Raw genomic sequence first — 14,644 nt, 5'->3', positions numbered from 1 at the left:
CCCGACAGGTAACCCTGTTCAAAGAGGGCCCCTCCGATGTTACAAGTGTAACAACCTGGGGCACATTTCCGTGGATCCCAAGTGCCCCCTGTATGGTAAACCAGCACCCTCTGGTGCTCCACCCCCCAAGCAGGTGAATAGTGTAGCCTTGGGGAGGGAGATAGATGTCCAAGGGGCGGGGGATCCCGTACAGATGACCCTAGTCTCGTTAGGAGACAGTGAGATGGTCGCTGAGGCCCAGCTGCCCCCCAATACTCAAAAGTATGGGCAGTGGGTGACCATAAATGGCAAGAGGGTGGGGGCTCTTAGAGATACAGGAGCCAGTGTGACTGCTGTCAAGCAACACCTGGTGTCTCAAGAGCAGGTTGTCCCACACGCATTTTGCCGTGTTGTCAACGCCGACAACACAGAGAGTCAGTGTCCAATGGCTCAGGTTCCCTTTGAGTGGGGGGGGGTCTCAGGTACTCTGCAAGTGGCTGTGAGAGAGGCCATGCCTGTTGATTGTCTTCTAGGTAACGATTTGGAGAGCTCCCCTTGGGAAAAGGTGGAGAAGACAACTCACCTTCGGATGGTGGGCTTGCCTGATTGGGCGTGCGTGACCACCCGGTCGATGGCAGCCGGTAGGGGTGTTGAAGGAACCCTGGAGCCTGAGGGAGAGGCCCAGGAACCGGCCTTAGAGAGAGGGCAAGGGAGGCACGGGAATCCGGCTCCTGAAGTTCCCACGGCCCAGGAGGAAGCAGACCTTGAGGGGGATGCCCTGGAGCCTACCGGGGAACAGATAGCCGAACTGGGGGACCTGCCTGAGCTGACCCATTGGCAGCAAGAAGGAGGCCCCACCAGGGAGGAATTCTGCAGGGAGCAGAAAGAGTGCCCCTCTCTAGAGGGTATGCGGCAGCAGGCTGCAGCCCAGGCCAATGGTGATCAGTTCGGAACTCACTTGATCTACTGGGAGAACGACCTCCTATACTCAGAGCCTAAGGTTGCTGAACCTGGGTCAGCCCGTGCGCTGGTGGTACCCCAGAAGTTCAGAGCCTTCCTACTGGGGCTGGCTCACGACGTACCGTTAGCAGGACATTTGGGGCAGGACAAGACCTTTGAAAGGCTTGTCACCCACTTTTATTGGCCCCAAATGCGCAGGAGTTCTGACACTCACTGCAGGACATGCCAGACTTGCCAGGCAAGTGGCAAGAGTGGAAGGAAGCTGAGAGCTCCACTCCAACCTTTCCCTGTGGTCAGTACCCCATTCCAGCGGGTGGGGATTGACATTGTGGGGCCACTGGACCCCAAGACAGCCATGGGCAACAGGTTTATCCTGGTCTTGGTGGACCATGCCACCCGGTACCCTGAAGCCATCCCTCTGAGGACAGTGACGGCCCCCGTGGTGGGACGGGCACTGATGGGAATTTTCTCACGAGTAGGATTCCCTCTAGAGGTGGTGTCTGACAGGGGGACCAACTTCATATCGAAATATATGAAGTCCCTTTGGCAAGAGTGTGGTGTAACCTACAAGTTCACCACACCTTACCATCCCCAAGGAAACGGGTTGGTTGAGCGCTTCAACCGAACCCTGAAGGGCATGATTATGGGTCTCGAGGAACCCATGAGGCGTAAGTGGGACGTCCTCTTACCATGCCTTCTCTTTGCGTACCGCGAGGTGCCACAAAAGTCTCTAGGGTTCAGTCCCTTTGAGCTTTTGTATGGCCACCCAGTACGAGGACCTCTTAGTCTGGTCAAGGAAGGCTGGGAGCAATCTCCCAGGAAACCTCCCCAGAATGTATACAGTTACATGCTGGCTTTCCGGAACCAGACTAGGCGTTTCAGGCAACTTGCTGAGGCAAACCTGGAAGCCAGCCAGGAGGAAATGAAGCGGTGGTACGACCAGAATGCCACTCTGGTTGAGCTTCAACCTGGCCAAAAAGTGTGGGTCCTGGCCCCTGTGGAGCCTTGTGCACTCCAGGACAAGTGGACAGGACCCTTTGAGATTGTGGAGCGCAAGAGTTCTGTCACCTACTTGGTGAACTTGCGGTCTCCTAGGAACCCCTTAAGGGTCCTACATGTCAATCGACTGAAGCCCCACTTGGAGAGGTCCGAAGTGGGCATGCTCTTGGCCACCGATGATGGGACGGAAGAGGAGTCCGAGCCTCTTCCTGACCTCTTGGTAGCCTCAGAGCGAGACGGGTCAGTGGATGGAGTAAACCTCTCACCCACCCTGACCCCTGAGCAACAGGGTGACTGCCGCCAGCTGCTGGGGCAGTTTCCTGACCTGTTCTCCCTGGTTCCCGGTATCACAAATTGGTGCGTCCATGATGTGGATACGGGAGACAGCTTACCTGTGAAGCACAAGGCCTACCGGGTAACTGACAGGGTCAGAGCCTGCATCAAAGAGGAGGTCTCGAAGATGCTTGCTCTAGGGGTGGTTGAGTCCTCCAGCAGTCCTTGGGCCAGCCCAGTGGTCTTGGTCCCAAAGGCTGCAGCGCCGGGTGCCACGCCCGAACTCCGGTTCTGTGTGGACTACCGAGGACTCAACTCAGTCACGAAGACTGACGCGCACCCCATCCCCAGAGCTGATGAGCTCATCGATCGGTTAGGGGCTGCACGGTACCTCAGCACGTTTGACTTAACGTCTGGGTACTGGCAGATCGCCTTAACTGATGGGGCCAAAGAGAGGTCCGCATTCTCTACACCAGATGGGCATTACCAGTTCCGGGTGATGCCCTTTGGGATGAAGAATGCCCCTGCCACCTTCCAGAGGTTGGTCAACCAGGTGTTGGCTGGGCTGACCGAGTTCAGCGCCGCCTACCTGGATGACATCGCAGTGTTCAGCGGCACATGGGAAGAACACCTGCAACATCTCTGGGAAGTGTTGATGGCGCTGCGCAAGGCAGGCCTCACGATCAAGGCAAGCAAGTGTCAGATCGGGCAGGGTTCAGTGGTGTACTTGGGACACCAAGTGGGGAGCGGCCAGGTGGCGCCCCTCCAACCCAAAGTTGAAACCATCCTGGCTTGGGAGCCCCCAAAGACCCAGACGGAGGTGAGGGCCTTTTTAGGACTCACCGGGTACTACAGGAGGTTTGTCAAGGGGTATGGCAGCATCGTTGCCCCCTTGACAGAGCTGACTTCGAAGAAGCAGCCCAGAAAAGTGATATGGACTGACACCTGTCAGAAAGCCTTCGACACCCTGAAAACTGCCATGTGCACGGCGCCCGTGCTCTTGGCTCCTGACTTCTCCAAAGAGTTCCTGGTGCAGACGGATGCATCCGAGCATGGTGTAGGGGCTGTTCTCTCACAGATCACTGAGGAGGGCTTTGACCAACCCGTAGCCTTTATTAGCAGGAGGCTACTTCCCCGGGAACAAAGGTGGAGTGCGATAGAACGAAAAGCATTTGCTGTGGTCTGGGCGCTGAAGAAGCTAAGACCCTACTTGTTTGGGTCTCACTTCCGGGTTCAGACCGACCACAGGCCCCTCAGATGGTTGATGCAAATGAGGGGTGAGAACCCAAAACTGTTGAGGTGGTCCATCTCCCTACAGGGTATGGACTTTACGGTGGAGCATCGCCCTGGCACAGATCACGCCAATGCTGACGGTCTGTCCAGGTTTTTCCGCCTTAGTGATGCAGAACTCCCTGGGGTAGGGTAGTTCTCCCCACTTTTCAGCTGGAGGGGACACGTGTTAGACCTGGCACCATTGGCGTGGGTCACCCTTCCATTTTTGTCTGTGCCTCAATGTGTTTTTGTGTTGGTGTTAGCTGCTCAGGGCACTGTGCCACTGCCATCCAGTGCCACAGTGCAAGTGCTCCCTATGGTAAAATGTATTATGTGAATTGACTTCCACGTTTGGTTTATTTGGTTTACTATCAGTCCCTAGTAGAGTGCACCAGGGGTGCCAAGGGCTTGTATATCCAAATGCTGCTAGTGGGCTTGCAGCACTGGTTGTGCCACCCACCGAAGCAGCAGGGTAAAATGTGTCTAGGGTCTGCCACTGCAGAACCTGCGCGCGGTCTGGTACCGTCGCGCTGACTGAGCAAGTGTCCCCACTTACCAGTCTCTAAACCTTCCCTTAACTACATGTTAGTCACCCCTCTGGTAGGCCTAAGCGCAGGGTGCATTGTAGGCATAAGGTAGGACATGCCCTGATGTGTGTGGCATGTCTTAATAGTGAATTACAGCCATTTTCGTTTTTCACTATTGAAGGCTACCTGCTCTCCATAGGCCAGAATGGGCTGCTGGGATCGCTACACGCTGTGACCCCAGTGGACTCAGAGAGCATGGTAGAAAGTCATGTTTAGTATGCCTGAACTCGGGATAATAAAATACATCTTTTAGTAAAGGTTATTTTAATATCCTGGGTTTGCAAATGCTACTTTTAGAAAGTTAGCCTTTGCGTGCCTAACCATCTCAGTCCGCCTCTGCTGTGTGTGTGTGTTCTGCCTAGCAAAAGTACAGGAGCAGGGCTGGGGGATTCCAGGAGACAGGTTGGCTGCCAGGTGGTGGGTAGAGAGATTACACCAGGATGGGTGGGAGGAGTGCACCCTGGCTCTTGAATAGACCTGTGCTCTGCCACCACAAAGCCGGCGCCGCCCCCTGTGGAGCGGCTGATGTCTCTGCCCTGCTGCTGAAAGGAACAAGCCGAGTCACCACAACAGAGTGCTCCAAAACTGGACTGAGCCAGGCCCAGGCCCCCTGGCGCTAAAGAACAAAAGAATCCCTGTATAAAAGTAGGAACCTGGCTCCTAAGAAATCAGATCCAGATTGAACCACGAAGGAACTCTGCCTGACTAGAAGGACCTGGAAGAAGCTGAAGAAGGAGTAACTTTCCCTGACCTGAGGGACTGGCCTGCAGTAGGTGCCTTGCTGAGGAAGGAGAGGAAAAAGACTGAAAGAGACTTTTGCACTTTGTTCTTCAACTATCTCCAAGGGCTTGGAAGAAGAGCTTGCCCCCTGAACTGAACCCCAGGACCAGTGGGTTCACCGTGTCTCCGCTCGTCTGAGAATTCGAGCCGTGTGCTTTCTCCCGCCGGAGTGCCCTGCACACCTTCGCATCCCTCCTAGGGCCGTGACACCCAGAAGCCTGGCCGCCTCCACTCGCCGAGAGCCCCGCTCTACCTGAGTCGCTCTGGACCCATCGAGTCTGGCCGTCCCGCTTCCCTGTCACCTGCCTGCTACTGGAGCGCGCTTGGTGCCCTCTCGCCCTCCCGCCGGATTTCTAGTGGGGAAGTGAAATCCAGCCTCGGACGGCCGCCCGTACGTCGTAACGTATCCGGCCGCCCCGCTTCACCTCCCAGCCTGAGTCTGACCGTGCCGCCCTCCGCAGTGACCTCCCGCACAGTCCGTGTCGGAGGCCCTGGGCCGCACCTGTCTACCGAGAGCCGCCCACTGAATTCTTGATCCGGAAGACCCACGAGGTGCAGAACCTGCATCTCCCCTGAAGACTCGTCCAGGCACATCGCACGTTCCCAGGTACAGTGAACTCTCTATCGGACCCGGGGTCCGCAACATTCTGATTTCCCCGTATCACTGTATCCCGGGTGCACTGCGCATCACCGTGACTGGACTGACTCAACCGAGCCCTGTGAAGCGCTCGTGATCGAATAAGTTACCAAAGACAAGAACAGTGCCTAATTATCATCTTGTGGCTTCCATTTCGCAACAGTTGTTGATGGTCTTGTACATGCCTGCGTAACAAAGAATCTTTTATATAAAGCACCCGTATTTTTGATACAACTTACGCCTGGTGTCCGTTTGTGGGGGATCATTGTGGTTTACTGGGTGTGATCATAAATGCTTAACTAACTAGCGCCCTGAAGTTTAGCCCTGACTGCTCGCGCCACACTACCTATAGGGTGAGCAGGGGTTGTTCTGAAGGGGTAATTCTCTCGCCCTGAATAGAAGAAGGGACCACTGCTTGTCACAAGTACCTACCTGTGCCAACCAGAGGTTCCCCATTCTAACACCTTCTCATCCATCACACCGCTAAGCATGTCCCACAGCATGATAACCACACCTTGGTGGTGGTCATCACGCACGATATGAAAACACATCCCACATAGGATCAAAACAAGGAAAATACCCTTCTAAATACATCCCTACACAGCAAAGCATGCTATCTGTGTGCGCAAGCGCTTCAGCACCCCAACTGGCGGTAGTAAGCGCTATATAAGTATTACATTACAATCCACACGATAGAGCGTGGTGACGCTTAGTAAAAATGTAATCGACTTCCAAGTGGTGCACTTATAGCCCTGTGTAGCAGCTGGAACAATTGTGCTTCCTCACCGGGCATGTTTTCTTGCTACCTGATTTTTCTTTGTTATCTTTCTTGATTTTGGTTGTGGGAAGTATAAGATAAATTCAGGGCGGTCCCTTGCAGCACTATTGCTGACTGTAATGGCATCTCCTGAACATGGATTGTAAAAAGAAGCCATTAACGAGATATGTAAAAAAACATTCAGCATGTACTCACACTCCCATATGTTCATCAAGAAAAACTTCAATGTAGATGTTTAATTTTGTTCATTCAGTATGGAAGTTATACAACAGTGACAAATTAAAAGCAGGGCATGCAGAATGGAAAGTAAAGTAATAGAAGGAAAACCACACTTTAGATTTATTAAAGATGAAATACCTGCAATCTTTAGATCCACTTCCATTGGTGAGCTTAATGTATCCTTCGGGGCAGTTGACTCTTTCATTAAAAATGCAAGATTTGCATTCAGTTCTAATTGTTATGTGTGTCTTCACGTCACATCTGTTTTTAACCTAAAAAGAAAAATGTGTTTACATTTTCGATTTGTTTTTTGTATTGATTGCATATTAGTTTGTTTTTGTAAAATATGTTCATGCAATTTTATTACAGTAGTTTTAAACACAATCACACACACAAACACACACACACACACCTCACCACCCCCACTCTCCCCCACCTGCTCGCCCAGATCGAGCACATTTATTGAATCCCACTCTCTCAGAGCACTGCTTAAACACTTACAGCATTTGTCTCCCTCAGGGTCCAAAGAAATAATTTGCGCGGTTCTTCTGCTCTTAGAAGAAGATCTTCAGAGTCCAGTCCTCTTCCAACTCTAGAAGTCGTTGTTTCCCTAAACTTTTTTGCTCTGTCTAAGTTGGTTGCCAACCTTTGAAGTAGAATAGGAGAACTTCTCAGAAGCTAACCACATATTTGGAAGCTGGGATTGTTCAGTCAGATAACAAAGACACAAGAGGGAGGCACTGCATTGGCACAGTCTTCTGCGAGTGCGCCCACAGAATGCCCAATTGCCTAAACGTAAGAAGAAGGAATTAAAAGTCCTAAATTCAAGAATGTCTCAAGGAGCAGGGGGCATTGATTCAAAGAATGTCTTTTTTATGAGATTTGGCGAGTCACGTCATCTCTTCATGTCCTGCTTAGTTGAACAAGAGAGCTTTATTTATATGTAAGTAGTTCATCAGGAATTATCCCTCCTGGTAAGAATCCTACTACAGTCTTTGTAATGGTTGAAGAACAGAAAGTGTCATTACTAGAATACGATGCTGACGTTATTTCATTGTTAAAAACTATGGGGCAGATTTATGAGCCCCTTGCGCCACTTTTGCGTCACTTTTCCCATGTTAAAAGTGACGCAAAAGTGGCGCAAGGGGCTCATAAATCTGCCCCTATGTGCCCTGCCCACGGTGTGACTAATTCAGGCAAGTTGTTTGTCTAGTTTACAAAAGTATTGCACATCAGCTGAGTAATGAAACATTGAAAAAAAATAGGACAACCTACGACCGAAGACGTAAAATGCAATGTGAAATGGGTCCATGCCGTCTTGTTGCTTGAACTAAAGTGTGAGAAATCACATCAATTTTGCCTTATAATTGCTTTTTTCGGGAGTCAATTTTGTGGTGTTGCAGGACAACTAGGATTTTTCTCCATGAATGATCATTTTTCACCTGTGTCTAGTCAGCAGCTTGCACAGTCCTTGTTACAAAGCATCAGCAATCGACAGACCGGAAGTCAGGACTGGGGGGCTGAGGACGGATCTTGGGGTCCCTAAAGGGATATCCTGCTTAACCTTTAGTGCAGTGGGGGTCAAGCTGCGGGCATGGACCCCAAAGAACATAAACCAGGAGAGTTTTAAATGAGCACTTTTGGCGATGGTCTGTCCAACATAACCGTGGGATCATCGAACATTGACATTAAATTAAAAAAAGAAGCGGCAATCTGTAACAATGTATTTGTCACTAAGCAACATCATTTCTTGCATAAACTTCAGCAGACATGGGTCGTGGGGTTGAACCTGCCCTAGAGTCCACGGGACAGCATAGGAGTTTCATATGGAAAACACATTTAGGCGTAAAAAAAACCTCCTTACTCCTTGAGTAATGTGTTTTTGTACTTCAGTACCGGTGAGTATTTTTATTAATATAGTATGGTAATAAGAACGTTTTTGGCATGTGCAGTCAGTGCATAATAGATGTCTTGTCCTTAGACTCAGTGGCACAATAATGACTGTGTTCAGTCTCTCCTGCAGGAAATCACAACAGGGCAAAACAAAATACCGGAAAAGAGGTGGATTTCAGACTTCCTTTAGAGTGGCACACACAACACGCAAGGTATTTGTTGACTTACAAGAGCCATTCAGTTAACACGTGAATACACCATGCTCCTAGCGTCTAAAAGTGCCCCCTAAGACTTCAATGGGGTGTCGTTGGGAGCAATGTGCTCATCCATGACCTCTTCTGGGCAATGCTTGTCTACATAGTCCGACATCAGGCACAGGTGTAAACAAAGAATCCCAATTCACCTCAGCATGGTCCCGGATGCAGTTCTTTGTATGCCATCCATTTCTGATGATTCAATGGAAAGACAGCACTGACATGCGCTGCGTCCCAGTGCTTACTGTACTGCGGCAGGAAGCGAAGAGTGACTGTTGATTCCTGTAGTGAAAAGTGCCTCAGAATTTCTTTGTGAAGAGAAATTAAAGTGGGGCCTTTGAGAAGCTGCCTTGAAGGCTGTTCAAAAGGGGGAAATAGATTCATCTTTCCTGATGTAAAACGTTGAGCTTTATTTATTCTTGCATTTAAAAATGGTTGGATGACTCCCTCTTTGCTTTACTTGGCCATGTTAGCTCATTTTATTTTAAGCCCGTTCATTTTTATCAGATTTACTAAAAGAAAAAAAATCTCAGATTTTTATCTAGGAAATCTTTGCTTTGGAATAATACGCCATTCATGAGATGAATTGGTTTCTTGGAGCAGGGGGCTGCTAGAATCGAGCCCCACTTGCATTGACAGAATGAAAAAGTGATCCAGGCTGGGGTAGGTCCTTGCTGTGTGTTATCCACATCGCCAGGATTCATCAGCACATAGTGCCACCGCTTAGCCTTGAAGCATCAAAATCAATAACCCGTGTGCAATGATTCAGACGATGCATTTCACTGCCATCTCGTATGAGTGGAAGCTCAGGGTCCCTTCCAGTGCATTAATTACTGGTGTGCTGTGCACTCAACTGTGGGTGGAAGCCCATTGCTCTTGCTTGGTGTGTTGATGGCTGGGGTGATGATTTCTGCTCTGGGTGGAAGCCTATTGCTCTTGCTAGGTGAGGTGATGGATGGGGTGATGATTTCAGCTCTCGATGGAAGCCCAATGCTCTTGCTTGGTGCGTTGATGGCTGGGGTGATGATTTCTGCTCTGGGTGGAAGCCCAATGCTTTAGCTTGGTGTGTTGATGGCTGTTGTGATTATTTCTGCTCTGGGTGGAAGCCAAATGCTCTTGCTAGGTGAGGTGATGGCTGGGGTGATGCTTTCTGCTCTGGGTGGAAGCCAATTGCTCTTGCTTGGTGCGTTGATGGCTGGGGTGATGATTTCTGCTCTGGGTGGAATCCCAATGCTCTAACTTTGTGTGTTTATGGCTGTTGTGATGTTTTCTGCTCTGGGTGGAAGCCCATTGCTCTTGCTTGGTGCGTTGATGGCTGGGGTGATGATTTCTGCTCTGGTTGGAAGCCCAATGCTCTTGCTCGGTGTATTGATGGCTGGGGTGATGTTTTCTGCTCTGGGTGGAATCCCAATGCTCTTGCTTGGTGCGTTGATGGCTGGGGTGATGCTTTCTGCTCTGGGTGGAATCCCAATGCTCTAACTTTGTGTGTTTATGGCTGTTGTGATGTTTTCTGCTCTGGGTGGAAGCCCATTGCTCTTGCTTGGTGTGTTGATGGCTGGTGTGATGATTTCTGCTCTGGTTGGAAGCCCAATGCTCTTGCTCGGTGTGTTGATGGCTGGTGTGATGATTTCTGCTCTGGGTAGAAGCCCAATGCTCTTGCTCGGTGTGTTGATGGCTGGTGTGATGATTTCTGCTCTGGGTGGAAGTCCAATGCTCTTGCTTGGTGTGTTGATGTTTGGGGTGATGATTTCTGCTCTGGGTGGAAGCCCATTGCTCTTGCTTGGTTTGTTGATGTCTGGGGGTGATAATTTCTGCTCTGTGTGGAAGTCCATTGTTCTTGCTTGGTGCGTTGATGGCTGGGGTGATGATTTCTGCTCTCGGTGGAAGCCCAATGATCTTGCTCGGTGTGTTGATAGCTGGTGTGATGACTTTTGCCCTGGGTGGAAGTCCAATGCTCTTGCTTGGTGTGTTGATGTCTCGGGTGATAATTTCTGCTCTGTGTGGAAGTCCATTGCTCTTGCTTGGTGCATTGATGGCTGGGGTGATGATTTCTGCTCTCGGTGGAAGCCCAATGCTCTTGCTTGGTGCCTTGATGGCTGGGGTGATGATTTCTGTTCTCGGTGGAAGCCCCATGCTCTTGCATGGTGCGTTGATGGCTGGGTGATGATTTCTGCCTGAGTGGAAGCCCAGAGCTCCTGTTAGGCGCATTGATGGCTGATGTGCAATGCATTTCGTTCTGGGTTGAAACCCATCATTCCTTCCAGGCGCACTGAAGGCCAGGTTATGATGCATGGCACTTTGAACGGAAGCCCAATGCTTCTCCTACATGATTGACAGCTGGTGTGCTTTGCATTCTGCTTTGGGTGGAAGCCCAGAGCTTCTATTAGATGCATTGATGGCTGGTGTGCCAGTTTGGGTGGAAGGGTACGTGTCCTGATGGTAGGGGTGCAGCGTGTTTCACTTTGGCGGTGCTCCTGTTAGGTTGACTAGTGGCTGGCATGCCATGCATTCTGCTTTCATTTGAAGCCCGGAGTTCTCTAAAGTGCACTGGTGATGGGTGGGAAGTGTACTCTTCTGTGGGTGAATGTCCATCCTCCGATAGGACTGTGGGGTGACCCCATAAGTGACAAGGTGGCAAGCTGGGGTATTCCAGCAGGGGATGTGCCAAATTCCATCAAACCAAGCCACTCGAGAAAGGGAAGGCTGTTTTCAGATTTGTGAAGTAATCCTAATCTCAGCTTCCTTAATGGTCAAACCACTTCTCATAGCCCGGCTATGCTCACACACAGGAGGAACAAGAATTCCAGTTTCATTGATTCCATCTTGTTCAGAAATGAACTGTGGCACCCGGCTGTGGGTATGAGGGCCGTGCAGCGCCTATAGCGACCATGACCCCCAATGTTTTTAGATATAAAACACTGCAAGAGCTGCCTCTGCGACAGAGTATGCCCCTGCTGTCACTCCTGCTGGTGATAGGAGAACAAGGAAAGGAAATGTGGACACATCTCTAAAGGACGACAACGTGCTATTGGATTTTATAGAAGACAACCGGTTTGCCATCTGCCCTTTGACAGAAGATGCTAACATGATCTCAGGCACCTACCCTGCTGTCTCTAAGAAACCCTTTGTTCTGGTCAGCCTCCTGCAGGAGTAAGACCGCTGACAACAGGAGGTACGGCTGCTGATTCCATGCGCCCTGCAGAAAGATGCAACTGGAGCTCTCCAAGGCAAACCCTGTGCCGCATGCATCGGGGGCATGAGGACCATGTCAAAAACAGTTCGAGAAAGTGCAAAGGTCTAAGGAACATGAAACAATCATACCAGCAGGCGGCATGCGAGGAACTGAGGGAGGCCGCAGAGCAGAACAACAGCAAAGGCTTCTGGGACCAAATAGCAAGAGTTTTTACTTACATCTCTCTAACCTTTCCTTATGCGCCGTGCACCGATTACATAAAGCAAATATATGATTCTGTTTCAATTGCACACAGAATAGTATTTCGACGTGATCTGATGTAAACAGACTGTAGAATAGCAATAGTGGCATTACAAGTGACTGAAGAAACCTCTACGTTGGGCTAAATGTTTGCACATAAGAAGTTTAAATAATAACTAAATGATTCAGCATCACTTCGAGTCTTCAGAAAGGGCTCTAGACAGAGAAAGCTTGTGGTTTGCAAATGGTATTGTAGTTGCATTTTTATAGCGCTTACTGTTCCTTACGAGATGTTGAAGCCCTTTACTCCAGACAGCACGTCAGGGACATCTTAGGGGTTTTGGGGGCCCTGGGCCAAACATATTTTGGGGCCTCTGTTCGGAACAGCAATGAATTTATGATCCTGTTTAAGTTTGCCTTCTTTGGCAATTCACTGATATAACACAGGCACACTTGTACAAAATGTGTTTACATCTAATATTCAGGGATAGTGATGTTTAACACAGCAGCTCACTAATATTATTGCAAATAGTCTTTGCTACACTCTTCCATTTCGCATTTGTGACGTCCTGTTTTGATCTAAAAGATACATTGTTAATGGGTGTTGCATGAAACACAAAACACAACATTTCTCTGCAAACTGTAGTAGACTCTCACACATTACCCACATTACAAGTAAATGAAAGGAAAAAGGTATTTAAAACAATCTGTTTAAGAATTATTCAAGGTCATCAGGGCAAGACCCTCTGCAGAACAGAAGTGACTCTATCAGGCGGGCCCCTGAAAGGCTGGGGCCCTGGGACAAAGCTCATTTTCTCCATGCCTTAAAACGTCTCTGTAGCACCCTGCTATAACCCACGGTTCTTGGTTAGTCCAGTAATATTGGTTCTTGTCAACAGTAGTACAATTCGAAAACCAAGGCCTCTTTGCATACTCTATCACCTTTTACTGTTATTACGGAGTATCTGATTTAAAACACACAAACGCACTCAAGCACACTGGACGTGCCGAAACTCCAACAGATGGCGCCATATTTCGTGCAGGTTAGTCAAAAGGTGCCAACGTTATGACAACAGCAACTAAAAAAAAAACCCTTTCAAAGGAAAGCGAAACTACAAATTAATCCCGACGCCACACTATTCATATATAGCCGAAAAACTTCCGATTATATAACACAATGGGGCAGATTTACAAGCCCCGTGTGCCACTTTTGCGCTGCCGTTGCGTCACTTTTGTGACGCAGCGGCGGCGCAAAGCCAGCGCCATGCTGCGACAGATTTACAACGTGACGAATCTAGGGAGATGCGTCACGTTGTAAAGCCCTGTGCCACATTAAACCTGCGTCAGGTTTAATGTATGCAGGGTGGGCGTTACGTCGGAAAAAGCCTCGGAAAAGTGACGCAGTGAAATCTACAAGATTTCACGCAGTCACTTTTCCGACGCTGGTGCGTAAAATCTCTACGCCTGCTTCAAGCAGGCGTAAGGCGTGACGCACCATGTTAGGGATAGGGCAGGTTGGAACAGTGCTGGAGTTGCGTCGCGCTTGCGCCACAACTTCAGCACTGCGCCAACCTTACGCCGGCAGATGCGTCACGCATCTGCATGTCCTTGCGCCACGATGCACCGCATTGTAAATGCGGCGCATCTGTGGTGGCGCAAGAGTAAACTTGCGTGATGCATCTTCCCTGGCGCATCCCTGCTGATTTGCAGGGTTGCGCCAGGGAACATAAATCTGCCCCAATATTCCTACCTCTATTTTTTGTGTTGGCCGACACAAGCTGATCATTGCAACGAGGACGAGCACGAGGCTCCAGGCGCGTGCCTTCCCCTCCATCCTCAGGCCAGGACCCCTTGTCTTCCTTTCACAAGCTCGCGACTTGTGTCCTGCTGCTGCTGTCGCCTCGCGCTCCCCTTATCACCTCGCTGCACTCTGCTGTCATCGGGGACTTTAAACGCCCCCACCCTCCCTCCGCCCTTTCCTGTAGAACCTACTCGACTCAATCTCTTAAACCTCACAATATACGATCAAACGTGTCTAGGAGTGCACATTTTTACAAGGCTTAAAACCCCTTACTCTCGGACCGGCAGGATACCCTGACAGCGCTGCGCCGCATAGATGCTTAGTTCAGGAACAGAGACCCAGCGGTCCAGGACATGGAATTCAGTGGCGCTCAGTTTTGTGCCAATACAATTATTTCCATAGCATCCAGCATATGTATTTTTACAGCGCATTTTCTTGTAAAAGTAACTCAAAACTACCGAAGTCTGCTCCTTGAACTCCTGATGACTTCGCAATAGCCATCTATAAATACGGGCTATCCACTAATGTAGGTACAAATATAGGAATATCCAGACCGCGGGTGCCCGTGTGTCTGACCCACAATAGAGACACCGACACAGACACGTCACTGTCATTAGGACTGAGTGCCACGTGCACTAACAGCAGCCCAGAACAGACACGACACTCTCATTAGGACTGAGTGTCAGGTGCACTAACAGCAGCCCAGGTTAGACACTGTCATTAGAACTGAGTGCCTCGTGCAACTCACACAAGAAGAGATACTGTCCATAAAACTGCAC

At 49.8% G+C, this 14,644-nt stretch overlaps 1 protein-coding gene across 1 annotated transcript in view; it reads right to left on the bottom strand.

Annotated features, from left to right (window-relative positions):
• The window catches only part of LOC146855445 (stabilin-2-like), a 1,201,024-nt gene extending 1,187,103 nt beyond the window's left edge, over positions 1–13,921 (bottom strand). The window contains 2 exon segments of the mRNA XM_085653243.1: positions 6,623–6,756; positions 13,815–13,921. Of these exon segments, the coding sequence (XP_085509369.1) occupies positions 6,623–6,756; positions 13,815–13,898 (218 nt within the window). The 5' untranslated portion in view covers positions 13,899–13,921.
• Positions 13,922–14,644: the final 723 nt, after the last annotated feature.

The sequence above is a fragment of the Triturus cristatus genome, chromosome 4_1 (genome assembly GCF_964204655.1).
Source record: "Triturus cristatus chromosome 4_1, aTriCri1.1, whole genome shotgun sequence".
Classification (NCBI taxonomy): domain Eukaryota; kingdom Metazoa; phylum Chordata; class Amphibia; order Caudata; family Salamandridae; genus Triturus; species Triturus cristatus.
The sequence above is the reverse complement of the archived record's forward strand: the minus strand, read 5'-3'. Positions and strand labels throughout refer to the sequence as shown.